This window comes from Vulpes lagopus, chromosome 23 (assembly GCF_018345385.1).
Source record: "Vulpes lagopus strain Blue_001 chromosome 23, ASM1834538v1, whole genome shotgun sequence".
Lineage (NCBI taxonomy): Eukaryota > Metazoa > Chordata > Mammalia > Carnivora > Canidae > Vulpes > Vulpes lagopus.
In genome coordinates, this window is record NC_054846.1 from 30,999,506 (window position 1) to 31,019,626 (window position 20,121).

Below are 20,121 nucleotides of genomic sequence, written 5' to 3' on the forward strand. Positions count from 1 at the left end.
GTTTCTTTTTAGGAAGGAGTTACAGTATAAGCAAAGATGCAGAGATGGGAATAAGTTCATTTTTCCATGCCCTTCCTCCTTCCTTTGAACATTGCCTTTTTTTTTTTTTTAAGATTTTATTTTTATTTATTCATGAGAGAGACAGAGGCAAAGACACAGGCAGAGGGAGAATCATATTGCCTTTTAATAAACAGATATTAATAACACTTGCTATGTGCTAGAAGCTGGGGACACAGCAGTGAATAAGATACAGTCCTTAGCCTCAAGTAGCTTAAATCTTACCACATCTGGAGGCCCATGATGTCTTTCTGTCCTCCGTAGGTGCTGTTAATTTTGATTACCTTGTCAGAGGTCGGGGGTAGCCGAATTTTTTGATTATATAATATTTTTTTCTTCTTTTACAGTTAATAGGCATCTACCTAGAAGATCATGTACATATCTTGCTCCTTACCAACATTTGCCATTAATTTAGCATTCATTGTTCATTCTTGCCCGATCTAGTCTTCTCTGTAATGACTGCAAAATGATGATTTTTCTACTCCGGCATTCCCTTCACCTTTACCAGGTGATCGTTGGCTTTCCTGTTCTTTTCCTCCCTCTCAGCTTCTTTTCTTCTTTCCTATTTGAATGGACTCATAATTTCAATTTTTAAAAGTGGTTTATAACTCATTATGATACTTAATTATTTTGGTGCTCATATTTGAACAGTGGGAGCCTTTTCAGTGTGGCTCCTATGTTTTGACATGGTCCTATGATTTTTTTTCTTCCTTCCCTTTTTTTTAGTCCTTTACTTTCTGGCATAACAGTGTATTCTAAGCTCATCCATTACTCTTTCCCAGCCCTGAAATTAACCATTTCTCTGATGAACCTTATTTCTTATAGTAGGGAATGGTATTAGAAACCCAAGTCTGGGGTGGCTTTCCTTCTCATTTCAACAGACAAATCTGACATTTTGAACTTTATTCTGTAGGCATTAGGAAATCAATAAGATTTTATTAAGCAGTGAAATATTTGGTATGCAGGAGAGGCAAAATTTTCCACTACCTTCTTTGGGTGTCTGGCTGGACCTAAGAATTAAACATATAAAGCAGATTAACAGGAGAAAGGATACACATTTTATTAAATTTTTACATATACACAGGCAGCTTCACAAGAGAATTTAAAGTCTTTCTACAGAATTTGGGTGCCAGACACCCAAAGAAGGTGGATGAAATTGTGCCTCTCCTGCATACCGAATGTTAGAAGTAGCCAAGATAATAAGGGTTAGTTTAACAGCGTTGTTTATACAGATTTCTCAGCCCTAAATTTTCTGTCTTTGGTGATGAGAATATCTTTTTCTCTCCCTGTACTTTCCACATGAGAATTTTATCTCCTTTCAGGAAGAAGAAAGAGGGTCAGAGTGTTCTTGTGTACCTGCTGTTTTAGTGCCTTTAATTAAAAATAATCAATATGCCAAAGTGGCATATTTTGGGGGTGATATCTTGGTTTTCTTTAGGCACAAAGCAGAAGTTAAAAATGTTTGTTTTTAGGAAGATTAATTGGTCAGTTGCATGTGATACATTAACACCATAGGGGAGGAGTGCCTGGGTGGCTCAGTAGGTTAAGCATCTCTTTGGCTCAGGTCATGATCATGATCCCAGAGTCCTGGGATCGTGTCCCATATTGGGCTCCTTGCTCAGTGAGTGGTCTGCTTCTCTCTCCTTCACCCTCTGTTCCTCCCCCGTTCGTGCTCTTTCTCTGTCTCCAGTAAATAAATAAAATCTTAAAAAAAAAAAAAAATCTCAAACAACCTGTAAAGGAGTACAGGCAGAGATCAGATAGAAATTTTAATATTTTAGGCTCTGAGAAATTATGATTTGCATTAGAGTGATGACAGTGTGACAGAAAAAAGGGTGATGAATAGGGAAGAAGACCTTTTTTTTTTTTTTTTTAAGATTTATTTATTTGAGAGAAAGAGAGAGAGGTGCGTGCACACACACACCTGTATGCAAGCAAGGGGAAGGACAGAGGGAGAGGAAGAGAATTCCTTAAGCAGACTCCATGCTGAGTGTGGAGCCTATGTAGGACTCAATCTCATAACCCTGAGATCATAACCTTGAGCCCAAATTAAGAGTTGGACGCTCAACTGACTGAGCCATCCAGACACCCCCAGAAGACCTTTCAAGCATATCTATTCCTCAGATGTCTAGTATGGGCCCACCGTGTGCTGTGGATACACTGATGAGTGAAGAGACGTAAACCCCTGTGGAGCTTAGTGAAAGAGGAACTGTTCAGAGAATCCCATAGCTTTTTGGTCACATGAATGAGTCTTAAGAAGCAAAGGCATGGGGAGATCCACGAGCATATAGCAAGAGGGCCCTGATCTAAACTGAGATATTAGGGAAGGCCTCCCTGTCTGGTTACACATTTAAGTTTGATGGAATTATTACTAATTTATTAAATTTTAAAATGTGGAATTATTTTCTCTTTGTGTAGATTTTAGTGTGTTAAGAATAGAGATTGAGGTATAAAAGAACCAGGGCTAGAACTAAGTTTTCTGTTCTTATCTTGGTGGTCTTTTGCTTGTGTCAAAGAGACCGTATGATTCGTGGTTTATAGCCTGAACTCTGGGGCCATAGTCCTGGGGTGGTATTTGTATCCCATTTACTAGCTGAGTAGCTTTGGGCACGTTATTTGATTTGTCTGTGTCTCATTAAAATGATCGTAATAATAGTACCTGTCTCATAGGATTGTTGTTGTAAGGACTGACTGAATGAGTACCTGTCAAGGTCTTTGACAGTATCTGGCACACGGTAAGCTCTCTGTAAATGTTACCTGCTGCTAATGTTGGTATTTTATTATTATGACTATATACTCCAAATTTCTTTAAGGAATACTTTTTTTATCACCACTTCTTTTTTTTTTTTTTTTTTAATCATGCATGTATGTTTGTGTAGACATTCATCACACCATTGGGCATTTATTCTGTGCTACTTACTTTGCTGGGCTTGGGGATAAAAAAACTCTTAAGGAGTTTTAATGGGGGAGACAGATACTTAAATAATTACAAAGTAATGTGATCAGTGTTAATAGATACCCAGAGGAAGAGTTTGGTGAGTACAAAAGAAAAAGTAACTAATCTTGTGAGGGAAGGTTTGGAGGGAGATTGTTGGACTGGAGATTGTGGAAGACCTTACAGAGGCTGGAAGTGATAGGCAAAGAGGAGCAAGGAAGAGAAGCCATCTTTAGAGACCAAGCAAATGCAAGAGCATGAAACAGTCTAGCACAGCATTAGAAGAGTTGTGAATATTTCTGGATGTGAGTAGTTATAAGAGATGAGACCAGAAAGAGGTTGGACTTTATACTATATACAGTAAGGAGCCATGGAAAGTTTTTTTTTTTTTTAAGATTTTATTTATTCAAGAGAGACAGAGAGAGAGAGAGAGAGAGAGAGAGAGAGAGGCAGGCAGAGACACAGGCAGAGGGAGAAGCAGGCTCCATGCAGGGAACCTGCCATGGGACTTGATCCCTGGTCTCCAGGATCACGCCCTAGGCCAAAGGCAAGCACTAAACTGCTGAGCCACCCAGGCTGCCCAGAAAGTTTTTAAATTATCAAATTTGTAATAAGGAAAACCCTCCAAAAATATTTTTCATAGGTTATCTTTATAAAAAGTAAATTGAATGTATCGCTCTTCTGTCTAAAATATGTTGATGAATAATCAGTGCACTTTGGAGATGTCCAAACTCTTTGCCTTGGTACACTTGGCCCATAATGCTCTGTCCTTTTATAGGATTTTAGGCTTATCTTCACCTACCTCTCTGAACATGCTCTTGACCTTTCCATTCTCACTAATTGTTTCTCCCAACTTACTCTATTCTCTCATCCTTTCATACTCTGTAGAACAGCTTTATTCTGTTCAGACTGTCCTACCTCATTTGTAGACATTGCTCAATTCAAGTGACACTGGGAGTTTTTGATTACTTTTTTTTTCTTCTCCCCAAACATCCCCATACTAATTAGAACAGGCTTTTGGTACTAGACCATAATTTAAGGCCTGTGTTCCTCCAGTTATGAGGGTGAGATCTTGTAAAAATTTCAAGCTTTCTGAAAAGCTTGAAATTTGCTTTATCTGTAAGTTGAGGATATTATGTATCTCACAGTGTTGTGGAAGGATTAAATGAAGTAATGTTCATGAAGCATTCACTGCAGTATCCAGCATTCAGTAGACATTTAGTATATGATAGTTGAGTTCAGATCTCTAGAAAATTTATGTTGTTTTTGTAATTTGTTTATTTCACCATTTCCCTATTAGACTTGAGCTCCCTTAGTGGAGGGATTTTGTTTTCTTTTTTAGTGTGTAGAATCTAACTTAGTATTTGATGCTTGATGTTTTTCAGTAATATATGTTGACTACTTGGTGACTCTTTAGAGAGGGTGGCTCCATTAGGGAAGAGACTGACTAGAAAATAATAACTTTTTAGTTCTAAAATTGCTGCACATTATTATTATTATTATTAATTAAGCATTTTATTAATTTGAGAGAGAGTGAGGAGAGAGAGCACACGTGTGCATGAGCCAGGTGTGATGGAGGGGGGAGAAGCAGACTCCCCACCCAGCTGAGAGCCTGGTGTGGGGCTTAATCCCAAGACCCTGGGATCATGACCTGAGCTGAAGTCAGACACTTAACTAATTGAGCCATTCAGGCGCCCCTAAAATTGTTGCACATTAGAATCATTTGGAATTCTTAAAAAAAAAAAAAAGGATTCTGAAGTCCCTCTATTGTATCAATTTCTGGATCTTCAGTTTTCAGTTCAGGAGATGAAGAAAACTTGAATTTAGACAATGGCTTTGGGGATAGAGAAAGAATGATTTTCAAGAAAATTAAGATGTAAAATTGATAGGGCTTATTGACCTTTGAGTAGTTTGGGCAGCTGAGGGGGTGGTGGAATTGGACTAAGGTAAAGAATAGAGAGGGAAGAAGAACAGGTTTGGGAAGGAAGATGAATGTGAGCTAGATGAGTGCCCATCCCAGTAAAGTAGGTGGAAATATAGGTCCAGCACTTAGGAGACAAGTGGAGGCAAGTATAAGATATGTACAAATACATATCTTGAAGAGAGGTAAGTACTGAGAAGTGTCCACTGAATGGAACAGTTGAGTCATACCTAGTTCAGTTTTAGGAGAGTCACAGGGACAAATTGGGAAGTAAGGAAGTAGAATCAGGGAGCGCAGACTACTTTCTGAGGAATATGGAATAGAGGAAGCAGAAACTAATTAAATATTAAATACATGAATGAAATTTGTCATCCTTGGACAACATTCTGATAAATGATTTTTATTTTCAAGGATTATAAACTTCCTCAATCAGTTTAAGTTGAAAGGGGGGTTTATTATAAAGTTTCAAAATGATCATTGAGCAAGAATTGCTGTACACTTGGGCCTTAAGAGAATGGTGTTAGAGACAGAGGCATTTCTTCTCTTTGTTTTACTCTTTCATAGACTGCTGGCATCTTGTCTCTGATTCTGCGACCATCCTCCTTGTTGCTGCTTACTCAGTGTGTTCAAGACCCCAGATGGTCATCTGACCACTCAATTCTGTTTACTTTTCACCTTAGCTTTGTATAACCAATTGGCCAATGTCTCAATTCCCAAAATCCAAGAGAAGACTTTAAAATGTCCTCTGCATCTTTTCTCGTTGGATCATGCTTAGGTCTCTGGATGGCCAAAGACGTTCATTGATGGTTTCGTCAACTGAGGTTGGAAGTGGAGTGTGGTTATATAATACTTAGGACTATTCCTTCTAGAAGTTGTGGTACCATGAAACATACAATTTACACATTGTTCTTCTAGAAATAAACTTTACCATGGCTCTGAAATAGTGATAATAGTTATGATTAAGTTCATTTGATTCTAGGAATAAAGAATTCATCAGGTTAGCTCAAAAGTAGCATAGTAGTGAGTATAAGGATGTGCTCAGCAGTAAGAAAGATGGAATTTCATGGAAATTCAGAACCAAACATTTAATATGGGGTTGATCCTCTCAGACATTTTTACTGGAAGGCCTTGAAGGCTCCATGGCAGTGCTATCAGGGACTTTCTTGACTGGGCTTTATAGATTTTCACTGTAGAGTTGAACTGTTAAAGGACTCAGTGACTCTTAATATATTTGTGTTCCCTGTATCTAAATACTTTTGTTCCACCTCTCAGCTAATTTTCTTACCCTCTATTCTAGTTTTTTTTCTTCACAGCTTCTGCATACTCAGAGTCTTAGTCTTTTGAAACTTTGATGAGGTTATAGCTTTGATTTGCTGAACACTTTTATGTACTCTTACTTTACCTCATGATTACTCTGTTTATCTGTTTAGTGCCAGTTTGTGTGTTAATTAATCATTTCTTTTCATATATCGCAATTCACAGGCCTAATCATGGAACTCAGCAGTAGCTCACTCTTGGCATTGGGCACTTTTTCTTTTTTTGCTACTGGGCCATTTTATTGGCTGCTAGCTAACTTATGAATATCTGCTATTTGGTCCAGCTGATTACATCTTTGGTCAGTTGGCAATAGACACAGTCATATAACTGGCTATCTTGGACTATGTTTTCAACATGGTGTATGGTAAGATAGCTTTCTTTAGGAATGGAAACATGGCTTTTGCCTGTGCAATGACTGATTGACATATTTAGTACAATAACATGAATAATTTAGTTGCATTGACATCTGTTTAAGTATTGCATAGGACTATACCAGTAATTGAAATTTAAAATCATCCTTTATCCCCTCATTTCAGTTTATGGCTAAGTTTTACATAACTATGCTAATAATAGAAGTTTTTAGAGTTTCATTGATACTTTGGACTTTATTTTTTGATATAACCTCGTATCTGTTTGCAACTTTTAAATATTTTAAGCAATAATCTAGTTTTAAAAATAAAAATATTTGAAAATAAAATTTTGTTTCTGGTTATGAAAATAAACCATGTATATCACAGAAATTTAAGTAGGTCAGAGAAGGAAAATTGAAAAGAAGCAAAAGTGTAGTATAGTGGATAGTTTAACATTAAGAGCACAAGCTTTGAAGTCAGATGGAATTCCAGCTTTGTGCATTACATTTGTAATCTTAGCTAACAACTTATTTAGCTTCTTTAACTGTATTTTCCCTCCCTTGGCTACATGGAAGCAATCCCTTTGACTTTATTCAAAAGATTGTTTTAAGCATTAAATGACATAATGTAGACAGAGAGCTTGGTATTCTTGCCTGTCAGAGAGGTTATATGTTAGCTATTACTATTAATAGAAAGAGAATATTTCATTTAGCCAGACTACCAACTGACATTTCTTTAACTAGTATAAAACTCAAGTTTCTTATGCGCATGATTTTGAAAATGCAAATGATTCAGAAGAAGCTGGTATTGAGTTATACAATAAGATTCATGCCTCAGGGTTATTTTGATTTTATTAAGTTTTTGGTAAAGTCACCAGGGCAAAATAGGGAAATCTGTAATTTGGAATCAGGAGATTTGAGTTCACGTTCTTTGGCAAATCATTGAGTTTTTCTGGGCTTCACTTTCCTTATCTGTCCACTGTGAGTGCACTACCTTAGGTGATTTCTCAAGTGCTTTTTAGGTTAAAGCTGTTATTTGAAAATCAAGAAAGTACCAAGATTTTACAAATGCAGATCATTTGCAACCCTAAAGTAGCATTTTAAGTGAGTTATGTAACAAGTCCAAATAACGTTTACCCAATTTTCTAGCACCTTTGCTGAGAAAAACTGTCTTCAGGAAGCAAGGATTCAGTGATAAAATTTGGTAACTCGTGTAAGGTGACTCATGGCACTTGCGTGTAGTAGGTTCCAGAAGATAGTAGGTCTCCTTCTCTACTGAGATCGGCCACACCCCCTGCCCTTCTGGTGTATGGCTCTTTATGAGTATCTCAGATGCAAGTAAGGTACACTCATGGTGGTGGATGCTTTGATGCACCACTTAGATCTTCCTTCAGGATGGAAACACATTGCCCTAGCTGCTTAGAGTTACGGCTGCTGATGGCATAAAGCTGCATCCTTTTCGGGGAGTTGCCCTAACAAAATAAAGCTGCCTTATGCAAGATTTTGCTCCTTTCTTGGAAGCAGCCTCATTACTGTTCAATGTGGGGAATACAAAGAATCATCTTCTTGCCTTGATTTGGGACTTCTGTAAAGGGCCATCTAGCTTCAGGACTCTTGCTAGGATTAGCTGAGGCTGCTGTGGCAATTGTGCTGCTGATCAGTGCTCTTTATCTTCTTCTGCCCAGTCATGCTGCTCCTGTGCTCACACAGGTGTTCTTGAGAGCACTGCCCAATAAACCTGCTTGCAGATTTCAGAGTTTCAGTGTCTGTTTCCTTGGGAACTCGAATTACAAGTCATCTATTTGAATAGTCTTTGTTAGAGATTTTTATATTATAAAAGATGAGAATTTTCAGGATAGATCTTAATTTTTATGAGCTTTGTGTTCTATTTCTTTGAAACTGATAATCTACGTATCTTTTATAATAGGAATCCATAGCCAGTAGATTAGAATTTCTGTTAGATTCTAAAGTGCTGTATAAGACCATTTGCTGGGATTTTGAGCATGGCCCATTGATGCTGTGTTCAGGAAGTTTTATTATCAGCACCATTCCCAGTTCCCTTGAGATATTTTAAAACTTCAAAAAAATGAAAAGTGGCTTCTTCTCCAAACTAGAGTATGAACCCTTATTTTGGTATATTTTTGTGTCTGCCTATCCATATTTGTTGAATCAAAACACATAATACTCTAAATTTGCTTCACATATATAGCTCAATTTTAACTATGTGTTAGATATTTAATTATACATTAGATATTCAAAATATATTAAATGTTAAAAAACTATTACTCTTTTACTTAGTATTGACTTAACTATATCATGTCTGCAAACCCAATTAAGTTACTAATAACTTATCTATAGTTTTAATAATCTCAATCACTTACTGACTCGGCTGCTCTTTCTTTCTTCCTTCCTTCCTTTCTCTTCTTCCTTTCTTCTTTTCTTTCTTTTTTTTGACCTGGCTGCTTTTGAGAGGTAAATTATTTTCATGTAACCATTAATAATAACTGGTAGAAGTTTTAGAGTTTTGAAATGTCCATAAGTATATATAGAGATTAGAGATATAGTTGACTGTTTCTATGGACTTGCTTTTAAATTAGCCAGTTTAGGACCCAAATGAATCAGGGACTGGGAATTTTAGAGCTAGAAGGATCCATGATCATGATCCGTGATCTATCCCTGTAGTTTATCATTAAAGAAGTTGAGATTAGAGAAATTAAGTGCCTTGATGGGTATCAGATGACTAAGAAATACTTTGGTTAGAAAGAATATTGAATTGGGTTGTGGGAAACCTAAGTTTTAATTGCAAGTTTACCATTAGATAGCAGAGTGATGTCTGTCCACTAAGCCAGATATGCTTTCTAGGGCTTAGTTTCATCATCTATGAAGTCATACAATTGGAACATAATTTCTGAGATGCTCTCCAACTTTTCAAGTTTGATTCTAGTCTTAATAATGATGAGAGCGACTACTATTTGTAGTATATCAAATGCTAGGCACTGGTTTAAACATTTTAAATGTTTTATTTCATTTAATCCTTACAAGAGTTCTATGAGGGTGACATTATTAGTTCTACTTTACAACTGGGAGTTTGGGCTTATAGAAGTTAAATAAATCTACAAAGCTTCTAAGTGGGTAAACTAGAAGTCGAATGCAGGTCCATGTGACTCCAACTTCTATATTTGGAATCACTATTCCTGGATATAGGTGGACTTTTATTTTTGGAACACTTGATAGGCCCTGCTGAAAACAAGAGTTAGTTATATTAGGTAAGTATATGTTTCTGACCCTCTTCTCTGGCAGAGTGTAGTATTGTGTGTCAGTAGGTCAGGCAAGAAAGACTTAGGATGCAGAAGTATGTTGTGTATTAACACAAGATATTGGGATCCCTGGGTGGCGCAACGGTTTGGCGCCTGCCTTTGGCCCAGGGCGCGATCCTGGAGACCCGGGATCGAATCCCACATCAGGCTCCTGGTGCATGGAGCCTGCTTCTTCCTCAGCCTGTGTCTCTGCCTCTCTCTCTCTCTCTCTCTGTGACTATCATAAAAAAAAAATAATAATAAAATAAAAATAAAAAAAAATAACACAAGATATTTTGGAGAGGGTTGGAATTAGGTGCAACAGGGGGGATAATCTCTTATAAGTTACTTGGAAAGACAAATTGAATAGGGATTACACTCAGTTTAGTATTAATAATTTAACAACATGGGTGGTTGTATTTGCTTGCTCATTAAAGTTGTAGGATGGCTCTAGGTTAGGTGAAATTGCTCACATTTCAGAAAATAAGAATTGTTCTCAGCTGAAAGCTGATATAAATGAGTTAGAGTTAAATGTGGTATATTGGTAAAGAAGCTTGCTATTTCTTAAAAATTTATTTATTTCTTTAAAGTAATCCTACCCACAGTAGGGCCTTGAACTTACCACACCTGAGATCAAGAGTTACATGCTCTACCTGTTGTGCCAGCTGGGTGCTCCAAGAAGCTTACTAATATTGTGTGTGATTTTATGATGGATAGAGAAGCATCTATGGAGTTATTTGGTGCCATAAATTTTTTAGGTCATATTATTGCAAAAGTCTAAGTAAGCCTTCTACTTCAGGATTTAATATGGATCAGGATATATTCGGTTTTAAGAAGGCAGAGAAATAAGAAGGAACTCTGAGGACAAAAAAAAAAGTAATTAGCAAAAATGAATTATGAGACAAGTTTAAAGGTGGTAGAATTATAGTGGAGATTAGAATGAAGAGTATTAGTGACCATTTTCAAGGTTGAAGACTTAGAATGAGCAGGAAGGACTTAAGACACAAATTTTATGTGGAGTTTGAGGCTGATATCCAGGAATTAGAATTAGAGGAGTATAGAAGGTATAAAATGAAGAGTAGAGGGTCCCCTCCCCAGTAATCATTGCTAATAGTTTCTTTGTATTTTCCCAGAATTTTCTGATGCATATATCCATTAATATTATAAAAATATGATCTATTCTTAGTATGAGTTTGAAATTTTTTTACTTAATATAGTTCGGAGGCTTTTAAGTAGCAGCACTTTGAGAATTACTTTTTTTTTTTTTTCCTTTCTTTCTGAGAGAGAGAGAGTGTATGTGAAAGTGGGCAGAGTCAGGGGGGAGAGGGGCAGCAGGAGAAGGGGAGAGAGTATCTTAAGCAGGCCCCATGCCTAGCACGGAGCCCCATGTGCAGCTTGATCTCATGACCCTGAGATCATGGCCTGAGCTGAGATCATGTCCTAAGCTGAAATCAAGGGTTGGACACTTGATTAACTGAGCCACCCAGGTGTCCCAGAACTATTTCTTTTATATTCTATTCTATGAATTATCAAAATTTAGTTCCCTGTTGAAGGACATTTAGTTTTGTTTCCAGTTTTGCTGTTACAAACAATACTGCAGTGAACATGCTCGTACATATATAAGCGGTACTTTTGCTTGTGCTTGTATAGGTGGTACTCTTTTTCACTGAGTAATTTCCTAAGTACTAGGTCAGAGTATGTACATTTTTTGCATTTAGTTATGTTCCCACTAACACTGTGTGAGAGGCTTGGTTTTCCAACATTATTTCCACCAATGACCATTGTCAAAAAATAAAACATCTTGATATTACTCAAATGCCCTGAAAACTAGACTGACAATTGTCATTTAGTTTTCCAGTTACTTGTTTAACTTAAACAGGTAAAAAAGAAAAGATGAAAAAAAGAATGATGTAAACTTGGAGTAGTTACATTAGTCCTTTTTTAAAAATGTGCTGAAACTATTGGATTTCCTATTAAATTCAAATGCTAGGCACTGGTTTTATTATGTCCTTACTAGGAATTGTGATGAGTACCTCATTCTGTATAGGCTCCCCAGCCTCAAAAAGGTTCCTTTTCTCTTTTGTGGAGAAGCTACCACATTGCATCTACTATATCTAGTTGTACCTGTTGCATAATAAACCATACTCAAACTTTGGCTTTGATTTAAAACAACCACCATTTTGTTTGCTCTAGATTTTGTGGGTCAGCAATTTTGGGAGGGTTGGCTGAGTAGTTCTTCTACTGGACTCTCTTGAAGTTACTCATATAAGCAGGGGTTATTTGTCAGTTTGTTTGGAATGGATAGTCTAAGGTACTTACTCAGATTGCTGATTGTATTTGTTGGGCCACATAAGTCTAAGGTTAGTCTGGGCTTATATTATTGTAGCAGAAGAGTTTCCATCAATAAGAGAGCAAATCCCATTGTGCAAGTACTTTTGAAGTGTCTGCTTGTATCTCATTTGCTACTCTACCATTAGCCAAAGTGAGTTTAGTGGCCAGAGTGCAGGTGGGAGGGAATTACACAAGAAAATTACAAGGGCATTAAAACAGAGGGGTGATTCACTGAGGGTCATTATTGTAATGATTTATCCCAGATATCACTTTCTTCTTTATATTATGAGTTAGTGTTAAAAGAGTATAAATAAGAGACATGATAGAATTTAAAGGACAGTAGAATTTATTTGAAAGGAAATTCATGAAAGGTTTTATGTCCTTTATGTGGAAAGGACTGATATTATCAACAGTTGCAAAATGATGATTTTCTAAATCTTTCATTTTTTCTGCATACATTAACTGACATTTTCCTGTAAAGAACTTTCAACATCAAGCAGACCATTTGGTTACCATGAATTTCTGGAAGGGCAGGGTAAATGCTTAATACTTTTTCTTTAAATACTAATTTTCAGATAAGAATTGGTACATACTTTAGCAATGATGAATGAGCCTTGCTTGTCTTTTGACTTTTTCTGTCCTTAAAGAAAGAGAACTCATGACGTTTTAAATATATTTTATGAACTCATAGGTTTATATATATTTAGTAGGTTTCAATCAGTTGAAGTCAGTGAGATTTTTTTGATGTGCAAATTGCCCTGCTTTAGCTACTGGAAGTGCCTTCAACGTGACTTGTCATTTTGACAGGGTCTGATTAGTATTTACTAGCTACTTTGCTTTTGGCACAAGAGTATGTCCCAGGTTCATCTTGTAACATTTCTCCTCCAGGCTGAAATCAGCCATTTCTCCAAAAACCCCTGGTTCCTTTCAGTGGGGAATACTATTTAGATAACAATGGTTTGGGCTCTAAGGGTGCTCATTGCTTCTGGGTTGTCGTTGCTTTTAAGTAATAAGAACTAGGAAGTAGTTATATTCACATATATGGCAAAACAAAACATGAATTCAAATTTAAGAGTATGAAATAGTTATACTATGAATTTATATCTTTTTTGTCTAATACTGAGTATCTTGATTCTTAACATTGATTATTTTTTCCTAAAAAATACATAAGTAGCTTTGATATAACAGTACTGATATTACCATTAATAAGATTATTGAATGTTACTGTGCTTTAAAAGCAGTTATTTTTGTCCTTGTATTATATCTCACTAAGTCTATGTAGTTCTTAAGTCATTTGAAATAATTATTTTCTATGTGGTTAGTTTTACCACCAACTTGAGATTCAGTTAGGTTTTCAAAAAGTTCTTAAATTTTGAAAATTGAAATGACTTTTCCTTCAAGGAATGAACTTTTTTTCAAATATTGCAAGTAGCATTGATTTATTTTTTCCCAGAACTCTGCTTGCATTCAGAGCTCTTCCATTTAGCATTTAATTTTTTTAAGTTGTTTCCTACTTTTTTTTGTTTACATTAGTTTGGTTTCTCTGGCCAGGTTTTAGTCTACCCCAAGGCATGGTCCTTGTTTCTCTTATGCTCTCCTTATACCCAGTGTCCTCCTTTTGACATCCAGAGCCTTACAGAATGCTAGATACTCCAAGGGAGATGAACAAATGTGTTACATACTTTTTGGTTACTATAAAAGGTTTCTAAATTTAGGTAATACTTTTCTATAAAAACATAATTTGGATGATATTTATCTCCTATTTAAATTTTTAGCACAAATTATTCTTTTTTTTTTTTTTTAAGATTTTATTTCTTTATTTGACAGAGGGAACAAGAGAGAACAAGCAGGGGGAACAGGAGAAGAGGGAGAAACAGGCTTCCCGCTGAGCAGGGAGCCCCATGTGGGGCTCAGTCTCCGAACCCTGAGATCATGACCCGAGCCAAAGACACTTAATCAGCTGAGCCACCCAGGCACCCCTAGTGCAAATTATACTTATCCTCTTGTTTTCACAAAGTAAAACTTTTATAAGTAGAAAAGTTAGAATGCTTTAGATTGTTTGTTTAGGGTCATCATTACTGTAATTGGACTTCTCATTGAAGTAATGGGATTTTAGTGATTTAACAGAACAAGAAGTTATTAGACAATTTAGCAACAGTCAGGGAGAATGTGTTTAAAATATAGGTATGAAAAGCATTGATAGTTTCTCTCTTGTTTTTCCTTTTACTCCCCATTGTCTTGGACTTTCTTAGATTTGTTGACAAGGACTATTTTAGGCAAATATAAGAAAAAGTATTTTTGGTGAGGATAATAGGATTATGTAGATGTATCTCTGAATTGCTTACTTCACAGGGAAGGTAAATCTCAAATGAAAAGCCACCTGTAATCTGGAAAAAGAAAAGATACAGAAATGTGGGGTAAATGTAATCCTTGGGAGATACAGCTTGAGTTTCCAGTGCTTTTAAGAATGGGGTCACTAATTTTAAAAGCCATTGTGGTGTGAAGCTGTTGAAATGTTGATGGGTCAAAAATGAATTTCTGGTGTTATACAATTCTTTATATTAAGTATGTAATATCAAGGGTCTTTGACTTATTCAACATTGAGCTACTTTTTTTTTTTTTTTTTGCCAGGTGCATGAGTATCATTAAATCCGGATAGCTGGCTTTTATTTATTTATAAATTCATGTCTAAAGCATGCTGTTTTGGGAAAGAATCTTGCTTTGTTTTTTAGAGGAGAGTAGCTAACAGAATAGTTAAAATGTGAGAATTTTATGGATTTTAACTGAAAACAATAAAGCCACACTCTGGATAAGCTTAGAAAGTTTAAGAAGTTTGGGAAAATATGACAGGAATGTGGATCATCCATTTTGCAGAGGTCCACTTATTTTTTTTTTTACTATTTTTAATATTAAGAAAAATTTCAGTGTACAAATAATTTAACTGTGGATCTAAAATTCTAAAAAAAAAAAAAAAAAAAAAAAAGAGCAAAACCCAAGCCTGAAAAACTAAAAGCCAAAATATCCATAACTGTGTCTTGCTACAGAAATCATTATTTGTATTTTGGTATATATATATCCTTTGAATTTCTTATAAATAGTTTTTATACATAATTGTATTTTTAAAATTTTATTCTATTTTATTTATTTTTTAAAAGATATTATTTATTTATTTATTCATAGAGACAGAGAGAGAGAGAGAGAGAGAGGTGCAGAGACACAGGTGGAGGGAGAAGCAGGCTCCATGCAGGGAGCCCGATATGGGACTCGATCCCCGGTCTCCAGGATCACACGCCAGGGCTGCAGACAGTGCTAAACCGCTGCGCCACTGGGGCTGCCCTGTATTTTTTTTCAAAAAGATTTTATTTATTTATGAGACATGAGAGACATAATCCATGAGAGACACAGAGAGAGGCAGAGAGGGGGCAGAGGGAGAAGTGGCTTCCTGCAGGGAGCCCTATGCAATACTTGATCCCAGGACCCTGGGATCAGGCCCTGAGCCAAAGGTAGATGCTCAACTGCTGAGCCACCATACATAATTATAGTGTGTATGTTTTCTCATTTTTCTGTGTAGCTTTTATAATCATTTCAATTAGTGAATTTCAAAGTATCATTGCCTCCTTATTTGGCATCTGTGTTGAATATTTAATAGTGATGAATAGGATGTTTGTGTGTTGAGACAAGTACAGTGAATTGCTCTCAGTCTTGGGTGCTTGAGGTACATTTCAGTGGAAATGTCCATAAATCACCAGTATGGTTTAGTGATTATGGGCCAGACTGCTTAAGTTACAATCCTTTCTCTCATTGATTAGCCATGTGATTTTGGGCAAATTACGTAGTTTCCACACCTCAGTTCTCTTTTGTGTGAAGTGAGAATGATGAAAGTATATATCATAAGTGTTTTTTGCTAAGGATTATTAAGTTGGTTGTTGTGTTCCAAATCTTTCTTCTTGCCCAGTACTTTATTAGATTTTTAGTTTCTTTATGGTAACACCTAAGTATTAATGAATAATAACGTTAGAGGATAAGTGTTGCAGGCGAAAAAGAAAAAAGAACTTTAATCCTCCAAACTGTGTATTTTTTATAATGGAATATCAAGTATTGAAGACAAATTGGTAATGATTGGCATGAATGATCTGTGTGGGTCTTTTGAGCAACTCTCATGTTATAGTTTAGTTGGTGTAATAGACAACAATGCAAGAGGAATCAGAAGATCAGCGTTTTAGTTTTTTCTAATTTTTGTTAACAGTACAGTCTTGAGAAGTCTTTGGGCTACTTTGAATCTCTTTTCTCATGTATAGAGGTGACATATGTCCTGCGTCTCTCAGAGATGGCACTGTGATTAAAATGTTCTGTGAAAGTGAGTTGAAGACTATAGGCAATACATATAAAAATAAGCTTTTTATTAATTTAAAAAGACTAAAAATGAGAGAATGCATGCAGAGATCTTGATGCAGTATTAGGCATAGTCTTCAATAAAGGATAGCTGCTAGTACAGTTTGTTATTATATTGAGAGGACATCTACTTTTATGTATAAGGCTAGCCCTGATTATTGTTTAGGTTATTAAATAGTTTGTGAATATATTATTAATATCTACTTTGATTTTTTTTCTGTGTTTCAGACTCCTGGGAGAGTTGGCTCTCAAGGTTCTGATTTAGATTCATCAGCAGCTCCTATAAACACAGTAGATGTCAATAATGAAAGCTCTTCAGAGGTATGGAAATAATTTGGCAAAACAATTTAGTATTATTTAAGGGAAAGTGAACAGATATTTGGAGTAATGGTCAGTAATTGTATTGTAGGAAACATTCTCATCCTTCTTAACAAACTGGAATGTGACTTTTGAATCGCTTGTAGAAAAATTCTGGTATTTAGTTGTAAGACTGAGAAAGTGTATATTAAGACTGAAAATTAAATTGTGAAATTATCTTCAATGTTAATGTCATCTCAACTTAAGGAAGATTTTAAAATCTGTTTATAAAAATTACCAGGTGATAGTGTTTGCACTGTCGTGACTACTGAGCTAAAATGAAAAATGAGATTATCTATAAAGTTTATACATTATTTGCTGTCTTCATTTATGATTTTGTAAGAGCTTTTATCTATCAAAGTTTATTAAAAATTAATGAGGAAAGTAAATAAATCTAAGAAAGAACTCAAATTTTTGGAGAAGTCAGCCTTAGTAGTAAAGCCTTGCTTTATTATTATTATTATTTTTAACAAACAAGATTTGCTCATTATAGAAAAAGTAGAAAAGGAAAAAGAAGAGCATAAAAGCCACCACTAATATTGTCCCTAAGATATTGATGTACTCACATTCTACTCTGACAATTTCTGTCAGTTGCCCCTTTCTGGGCCCAGTTGTACTGTCAACCCAGTCCCCTTTCCTGTGTTCCCCCTTCTGCACCTCTTGGGTGGTGAGTCTGTCTTCTGTCTTTCTGAGTTTGTCTCTCTATCCATTCATCTCCCTGTTTTGTCTCTTTCTGGCCATCTGATTTCATATATATGGATATTAACCATGATGAGATCTAACAAGACCCTGAGAGTTCAGAGAAAAGTATCAGTTGAACTTTATTAAGAGCAAATTTAATTGTTAACATCAATCAGGCCAAAACAAAACAAAAAAATCTCCAGTGGGTAGTGAGCAGTGCCTGGTAATCCTGCTGTATTTACTTATTAGTGTTGTTTTCCTACTGTCAGAGATAGTTTTACTTTCTTCTTTATCCTCAAATCTCTCTTGTGTCTTATTCTATCCCACCTTCCCTCAGGCATCTTCTATATTAGGAAATATTAGGTGAACACCAATTGTTTTGTCCCCAAAGCTATTTGCATCCATCTTTATTCTCTCTTACTTTAATACATGGAAGATAGTTCTCTTTTCCTATCAGATTTCAATCCTTTCTCTTGTGTTCTGGATTCTCTTCTTTTCCACATTCTCTTTTTATTTTCTCTCTCCTTCTCTCCTGCCACTTTAGTTTCTACCTATGTCATGAATTTTTCCTATCAGCATACAAATACTGCTGTAGAGAGGTTCATATGCCCAGTGCTAGGGTACATAAGTGTCAAGGTCTCAGGTGATAACTCTATCAGCCTCTCTCTTTCAGGTATGTTTCCCCTTTACCTTAAAGTTGTCATCCCATTTTGAACAATTTTTTAACTTTGTCCCCTTAGCCATCTATATGGAATTTGAAATATGGTCTTCAGGACTAATTTTTTAAATTATTTTTTTTACAAAGGCTCCACGTCCATCGTGGAGCCCAGTGCAGGGCTTGAACTCATTACCTTGAGATCAAAAGCTGAGCTGAGATCGAGAGTCAGACACTTAACTGACTGAGCCACCCAGACACTTGGGTCTTCAGGACTTTAAAGAAATAGAAATAAAGCAATATTTTGCTTTATTTATATCATATTTATGTCATATTTTATATTTTGTTATATATTGATATATAATGTTTTCTTAATATGGCTGTTGAAACAAAAGTACTATAGATTGAGTGACTTAAACAACAAACACTTATTTCTCAGAGCTCTGGAGGCTAGGAAGTTCAAGAGAGGCAGAGGGAAGTGGAGAGAGAGAATCTCAAGCAGACTTCCCCCTGAGTGCAGAGTTTGACAGGACCCTGAGATCATGACCTGAGCCAAAATCAAGAGTTTGATGCTTGATGGACTGAGCCAGCCAGGCACCCCCAATTTTTCTTTAGTTGTTATCAGAATGATAGTTCAGACTATTTAATGTATTGCCAGAAGCAAACATCTTTGTTCACTCTTTATCCCTTTCTAGTCTGACTTCCATCCTTGGTAACCACTGAAACTACTCACTGATTTTCCTGGTCCTTTAGCTGGAGAGGGCAGGCCCTTTTTGTAAGTGCTCACTAAAGTGTCTAGGTTGCCAGCTTCCCTAGTACCCAGTCTGGAATATATGAGGCAAAAGAAAACCCAGTGTTTTTATTACTATGTCAGTCCTTGGATCCTGAGATGCTTTGCTGGTCCACCTTCTCATCACCTTTCAGAATTCTCTTATTTCTTTTGTTTTATATATAATGTCTAGGGATGTTAGGTGTAGCTAGCAGGAGGAAATGGGGCAAGTCAATCTATATTCATTTAGTCTGCAACTGGAAAACCATTTCATTTATTTATTTATTTTTAAAGATTTTATTTATTTATTCATGAGAGACATAGAGAGAGGCAGAGACATAGGCAGAGGGAAAAGCAGACTCCCTGCAGGGAGCTTGATGTGGGACTCAAACCCAGAACTCCAGGATCATGCCCTGGGTCCAAGGCAGGGGCTAAACCACTGAGCCACCCAGGCATCCCTGAAGTCTAATCATTTTAAAAGTTGGATCATTTATCTTTTTGTTTTTGAACTATAAAAAAATTTTTTTTTTAAATCTATTCTGGGTATAAGTCCTTTATCAATATTTTGATTGCCTCCTATTTATCCTTATTGGTTAAGGCTGTCGTAGGCTTATCAGGATGGCTGAACATACAGTTAGCCTGACACTGGACAGGTTGAAGTCAACAGCAGTTTGCTAGTCACATATACTTATGGCCCAGGAGAACACTGTATGCCTTGAAGAGCCATATGAGGACTGAACTTGGGAACAAAATGAACAACCACGGGCTGTGAGAGGCAGGGTTTATGTTATTATCAAGAGGATGGGGTGCCTCTTGGTTCCTGCAGGAGATTGTCATTGGCTTGTTTGAATTATTCTATGGGCTGGCAGGGAACTGAAACCTGCTACTTAGGGATAAGCAGGCTCTGTGAAGAGGAGGGGTTTTTTTTTTTAAGATTTTATTTTTTAAGTAATCTCTACATTTAATGTGGAGTTTGAACTCACAACCCAGAGATCAAGAGTCATGCACTTTACAGACTAAACGTCCAAGAGGAGGGTATTTGACTAGAGAATGCTCTTTGT

The 20,121-nt window shown here is 36.2% G+C and overlaps 1 protein-coding gene across 4 annotated transcripts in view; it reads left to right on the forward strand.

The window, feature by feature from the left end:
- Nucleotides 1-20,121, forward strand: part of EEA1 (early endosome antigen 1) — a 110,969-nt gene that overhangs the window by 4,453 nt on the left and 86,395 nt on the right. For 3 of the 4 annotated variants that reach the window (XM_041738110.1, XM_041738111.1, XM_041738113.1), the window contains exon 2: nt 16,827-16,919. The exons of the other annotated variant lie outside the window; for it this stretch is intronic. In XM_041738110.1, the coding sequence (XP_041594044.1) occupies nt 16,827-16,919 (93 nt within the window). The remainder of the gene's footprint in view (nt 1-16,826; nt 16,920-20,121) is intronic. 4 annotated transcript variants of the gene reach the window in all.